The sequence below is a fragment of the Octopus bimaculoides genome, chromosome 8 (assembly GCF_001194135.2).
Source record: "Octopus bimaculoides isolate UCB-OBI-ISO-001 chromosome 8, ASM119413v2, whole genome shotgun sequence".
Lineage (NCBI taxonomy): Eukaryota > Metazoa > Mollusca > Cephalopoda > Octopoda > Octopodidae > Octopus > Octopus bimaculoides.
Genome location: NC_068988.1, coordinates 72,515,094 through 72,521,851, shown reverse-complemented (window position 1 = coordinate 72,521,851; position 6,758 = coordinate 72,515,094). Strand labels below are relative to the sequence as shown.

The window sequence follows — 6,758 nt, the reverse complement described above, 5'->3', positions numbered from 1 at the left end:
CAACATCACCAATTACAGTCGCAACCACAACAACAACAACAACAACCACTTCCTCCTCCTCCTCCACCACCACCACCACCACCGCCACAACAATCACAACAGCCACAACCAAGCATGAATATCGGGCCAATCACAATGGTAAGCCAGATTCCATCCAATCGATTGTCTTCTTCTCCTCACGCCCCATCTAACGGTATGATCACTTCACTACCACCGCCCTCCCATCAACAGTACACTAATTACACTACACCACGTAACCTGAGTCCGTTGAATGCAGAACATAGGGAAGCCTCGTTGCCTACAGGAAGTATGACACCCGGTTTGACATCAAACAACACTTATCTTCGTTATAACACCAACAACAATACTAACAACAACTCAAACAGCACGTACATGGTCAATGATGTTGGTATCAGGCGTGGATACAATGGTTGTGCTCAACCTCAGCCAAGCCCCTATGTCTTATTAGAAGATATCCCCGATTTTCAGAGTGACCCACCAGTTCTGGAGCACAATTTAAATATCATAAACAGTAACCGAGGTATATTTGAAATCACTGGTTGAGCTGCTGAGATTCTGTCATCATCCGCCATATATCTTGTTCCTTCCGATCACAGCAACATGAACTTATTTTGGAGTAAGCGACAATTTCCTCTGAGTTTACAGCCGGCAATAAAATATTTGCTATTTTTTCTTTTTGTGGACAATATTTTTCTTTTAAAAAATAAATAAAACAAGAATAAAATACGTATTTTACACAAAGAGAACAATTTTAATCTGATAAAACTTTTAAAAGAAAGTTTGAAAGAAATCTTCAAATTATTTAGCAACTTCACCTTTTCTTTAAAAATATCAAGAGACTTATCGCTGGCAATGCTGTTGATAACAACAGCGAATGCAAATCTGTCCGAAATGTCTATTTTGAGTGTTCTTTTTCTTTTTCGATGTTTTGTTGCAATGATATGTCTTTCTGTGGTCAGTAACCAGAGGTTGGGCGATTTATAACGCACTTGGTTTTGATTAAACGTAAAAGATTTCTGATCGAAGAGGATGCTTTTATAACGTTGCTTCTTATTGGATGGAATAAATATACGTACAAATATGATTCAGCATACAAATGACTGCAGATCTAACTAACCATGTCGATGGATATGACGAAAAGCAGAAAAAAGTATCTGATAATTGCTTTGGTTCAAACAATGAACATCTTTCAAAGTGCAATATTCGAGACATTATCTAAAGAGTAGAAACGACTTTTGGTTTTATGCTGTGCCTTCTTGAAACTTTTTCTTTTTAGTAAAATTGCTGTTTTGTTTGGTTTCTGAACAAGTAAAATCAGAACATTCATCAAAACAGAGTTATTTTTATCCTTCGTAAATACAATTGGCTTCCATTTTGATAAAACGCCACACTTGTTAATCTGAAACAACAAACTTATTTTTGATTCTCATAAGTTTGTCAGACAATTGTCAGCATTTCCGTTGAATTACTGTCAAGAACATATATTTATGTTAAACTTCTTACTTCCCGCCACATTTCTTTCGACCATATTCTGTCTGAATAACTTACATTTATTTTTCTGTTTCATTTGAATCTATTTATTTGCACAAATATACCTGCCTCTCAATAGTAGTTTTGTCTTCACCATAAAATAATTATTAACAAGAAAAAAAAAAATGAAAAACATGGATGGCAAAAATGTATTGAAAAGACAGTGTTCGAGATTACAGCAGTGCGTGTTATTTGAACTAATGGACAAAAGCAATTAACTCAAACGAATTTTTGAGATGAACTGTATTGGCTTAAATTTATCTCTTTTCGTTTAAGAGAAATATTTTCTTTTTTGTCAGACTACGGATATGGGAATTTTCAGACTCATTAAAAATTGTTTTAAAATATTTTTGATAACAACAGATAGGCTGAGCTCTCTGGATTTTATTAACACATTGGTTTGTCTACGTGTATTGTAATGTATTTAAAGCCACTCAAACTGGCAGAGTCCGTTTCTCCCTGTATACAAGCTAATGAAACATTTGTAAAATAAACAACAGCTCCATTCATGATATTTAACAGGGTATATTATACACAATTCCCTCAGCCAGTTGCTACGCTCAGTACGATTAAATTATCTTTATTTAAAAATGATCTTACACATTCAAACTTCTGATATATTTTCTCTTTGTTTTTACCTAAAATTTGTCATCATCGAGGGACTCTGCAATATTAATATCTTATTGTTCAATGAAGATAATCGACTATGATTGACATATTATATATTGCTTTTGAAGATTCCCATATAATTTAATTCAGTCAGGTCAAAATTTGTCTTTCCTCATACCAGGTTCATAAAACAGGCATCAAGCGGCAAGTGTTGATGTCGATTGTGTCAACTAAACCTGACAATCTCACGTTTTTAGCTTTCTCCAAATGTGAGAAATTCATCGTTAACAGAAAAACAGGAAATATCTTTCTGTAACTTTTTTTTTGAACTCCTTATGTTTATGTATATGTATTGAGATATAATTGATGTAGTTTTATCTCCGTTTGCGCTAGTGTGTGCGTTGGTTGTGTGTGTGTATATAATTTTATATATAGTGTACTTGTACACATATACATACAAGCACATATATACTCAAATATTATACATATGTGTATGCATATATATGTGAGTGTGTAAGTACGTGTGTATGTGCATGTATGTGTGTAAGAGAGAGGCCCTATGTTTGTCAATGTGTGTGCATGTATGTTTGTATGTGTCTGAAGAAAATGGCTCAACTCATAATATTCAATCCACGGCGACAAATAACTTATTGGAAGGAAATATACTTTAAAAAAGATATGTATATCTGCCTAGAAGTCTTCAGATCACATCAAAATCTTAATCGAAATTCTCAGGATGCTATTTTTTTAATTAATACAATTTGGACATCTCTATATGTATACATGAATGGTTGCGTGTGTTTTTTTGCTTGCTTGTGTGTGTATGTGTGTATATATATGTGTGTGTGTATGTGTGTGTGTGTATATGTGTGTGTGTCTGTGTGTGTGCCTACCTATGTGCATGTGTATAAGCACGCACGTATATATATTTAAATAAATTTTATTTATTTTTACGTGTATGCTAATATAAATGAATGCATGTTTTTCTTGGAGGTTTATTTAAATTTATCGCAGAATTCAACCGAGAAGGATTTTTGTGTCTGACTGTTCCAAGGGTTTGTGAATATTTAAATTAATATGTATATCTATGTAGGTGTATACATGAACATACTTGCATTCATCTACTGCTGTACAAGTCTCACCCCAGTGAGACTGATTATTCTCCATGTATAACCATATATGTGTGCTTGTTATTTACGCACATGTGATTGTGAATATATGTTAATTGCAAGTCATTGAACTGGGAATCTCTGGAATGTTTTACAAAACATCCCTGTACCACTAGTAGATTGGATTTAGAGGACGATTGCTTTGTTCTTTCTTGAAAAACTATTTTTTGCCAGATATGCATATCACTGAGTATTTATAATAGCAAGTATAACTGAAAATTTCCGTATTACATTATTTACATTATTTACATTATTTACTTTTGACGGATATTTGTCCTCATCTTGTTTGTTGTTAACACAACGTTTCGGCTGATATACCCTCCAGCCTTCATCAGGTATCTTGGGGAAATTTCGAACCTAGGTTCTCATTCTTAAGGTATTTTTCGATGTTATTATTATTATTATTATTATTATTATTATTATTATTATTATTATTATTATTATTATTATTATTATTATTATTATTATTATTATTATTATTATTATTATTATTATTATTATTATTATTATTATTATTATTATTCAGGAATCGAACTCGGAATCTTGGGGTTAGTAGCCCGCGCACTTAACCACTACGCCATATGCCCAAGATACCTGATGAAGGCTGGAGGGTATATCAGCCGAAACGTTGTGTTAAAAACAGACAAGATGAGGACAAATATCCGTCAAATGTAAAATAATGTAAATAATGTACATAATTCTTCATCTCTTAAAATATAGAACAATTTCCGTATTAGCTCCCTATAGAAGGTACTCGAAAGCCATTTGGACAAATCTTGTACCTTGCTTCCATCCGTTCGTCTATAAAGCTTTCCAGTGGGGGTTAATATCTTTCTAGTCTTCATGTCGAATTTTTGGATCGCTTCCAGTGTCTGAAGTATTGGCACTACCATTGGAACTGCAGAAACGTCATGGGATCAAATTCCGATTGGAAGCAGACAACTCTTATGTCCATATTTTCTGAAGTCTGTTGAAGTGTTTGTCATACTAGCTTTACTCACAGCACCAACGTCGTATGCAATGCTCTCGTAAATTCTGAAACACTTTTAACATTTGTTAATTAGCGCGGTGAAACAGCAACAAAATCATCCCAAAGTAGACACCCTACCGTCCTAGATAAAGAAGGATAAATTTATTAATGTAGTGCAAAATACACAGAAAGTCAGGATGTTTAAGACTGGAATGCCTTAAAACATAGACATACTTGATCATAGATAGTCTAGTTTCAAACAATCTCCACAATATTAGAGGAACTTTCACTGTTACATTGATTGACTACGCTGCCAGAAGTATATATTCTTCTCTACATAGCTACTCAACACCTGTTATTGGTTTACTAATCCTAATCAATGGTACTTATCGAATAAATATGTTTCATTCTAAATAAAAATATTTTACGTACATTTCCCAGTGAAACACTGTCGACGAATAATTTTGCATAGTGATAAGGGTGCCTGACGTAGTATGTGCTGTAAGTAGAGAATGTATGTATGTATGTATGTATGTATGTATGTATGTATGTATGTATGTATGTATGTATGTATGTATGCATGTATGCATGTATGTATGTATGCATATATTGGATGTACGCATGCCTTCATGCATGCATACACGCATGCATGTATGTATGTATGTATGTATGTATGTATGTATGTATGTATGTATGTATGCATGTATGTATACATGCATGTAAGCATGTATATACGTATGTATGTATATAGGTAAGTTGTTAGGTAGGTAGGTAGGTTGTTAGGTAGGTAGGTAGGTAGGTAGGTAGGTAGCTAGCTAGCTAGCTAACTAGGTATATTCCAAGTAGCGCGCTAGCTAGGTATATTCCAAGTTGCTGTTTTCTGGGGATTTTCATCATTTTTAAAACAGCAAATCACGGAAGATACACTTCTTTGGATGTAAGATGTATTTGTATGAGCATCTGAGGAATAATACATACACCGTCAATCACATTTTAAGAGTTCAGTGAGGCCATTTCTGTATTTTATTTGTCTTTAGCTAGCTCTATATATTTCCTAATGTATATTTTAAAATATGATGTGATGTATTATTTTTACGACCAATTGAAGCTACTCGTGTTGATGCAGTTCTCACCGAATTTGCTAAACTTATGTATGTATGTATGTATGTATGTATGTATGTATGTATGTATGTATGTATGTATGCATGTATATGTCTTTTTGCGTATAAATGGTTGAAGAGCCATGCAAGCAATTTCAATTGACACAACGTCTAATCCAGTGAGCTGCTAAAATTCTTTCACTCTAATTCAGCTTTATGCTATTCGTTTGATCAAAAAGTTATTTTCCTCATCATATTCTGATGTGCCTCTATTCTGTTTTTCACTCAGCTCGAATATTTTATGTACTCTAGCCGATTGATGACGTTAATCATATGCCTTTCATTTCACATGCCTTTAGTTATCTTCGTGCAAAATGTTTATGATGGCAGGCAATTCTTGTCATTATGTTGGGTCTTCTAAAGACGATGTATATTTTTCAACTAGTAATAATAAAATATTTTAAAAATTCATTATTTGGATTTTTTGTTAATATATACTTTCTTTAATGCAATATTTATATATCGCCACAAACAAGGACAATCAAATGGAATGTGTATGGTACAATTTTACACCTAAAGAATTATACATGTTTATCGAAGAAGTGCATAGAGAGCATATGATGTACATGTAAGTAACCCACGAGATGCATACCGTAGTTTCATATAATTATGCTCAGCGGTTTCTTGAAACTTGCAGCAGCCCATGAAGTGGAGTGGCTACAGTTTAACGACATACTTTTTCTTGCTGTCTATTTCTTTCTTTCTCACGTACATATACAAACCATATACGTAAGTCTACAAACTATATATATATATATATATATATATATATATACACAGACACACACACACACACACACACGCACACACACACACATATATATATATATATATTCATACGTGGACACATACATACATACATACATACATACATACATACATACATACATACAAGAGAGACAGTAAAGCCCGTGAAGCTCCAAGATGCTACCGAAAATTTAGATTATGTCATATTTCTGAGGAAGACATTACATGTTTTTAGCAGCTGTCCAAAAATGTCATGAAGGTACCGCCTCCCAATGCGACACGACGTTGCCGCAAAACAATATACAATGCCATTCGAAAGAAAGACTGACCTGGAATAAATATAGAAACCCTCACTCCTGTTATTGAATGCATACACAAACATCAACGCAAAGAACACTGGTGAAACTTTCCCATCAAAACATCTGTCAAGTGTCCGCATAAATGGCCGGTTATTGCTGTTTGCGAAGACAGGAAAATGTATGTACCGTCATAAAAGTCAGCTGTACCACTGATGTGAATGCCTCATTGAAAATCAAAGAAAAAAGACATTAT

General features: G+C 33.7%; 1 protein-coding gene across 1 annotated transcript in view; it reads left to right on the top strand.

Annotated features, from left to right (window-relative positions):
• Positions 1-1,913, top strand: part of LOC106872645 (bromodomain-containing protein 4) — a 48,545-nt gene extending 46,632 nt beyond the window's left edge. The window contains exon 3 of the mRNA XM_052969859.1: positions 7-1,913. Coding sequence (XP_052825819.1) covers positions 7-564 — 558 coding nt within the window. The 3' untranslated portion in view covers positions 565-1,913. The remainder of the gene's footprint in view (positions 1-6) is intronic.
• Positions 1,914-6,758: the final 4,845 nt, after the last annotated feature.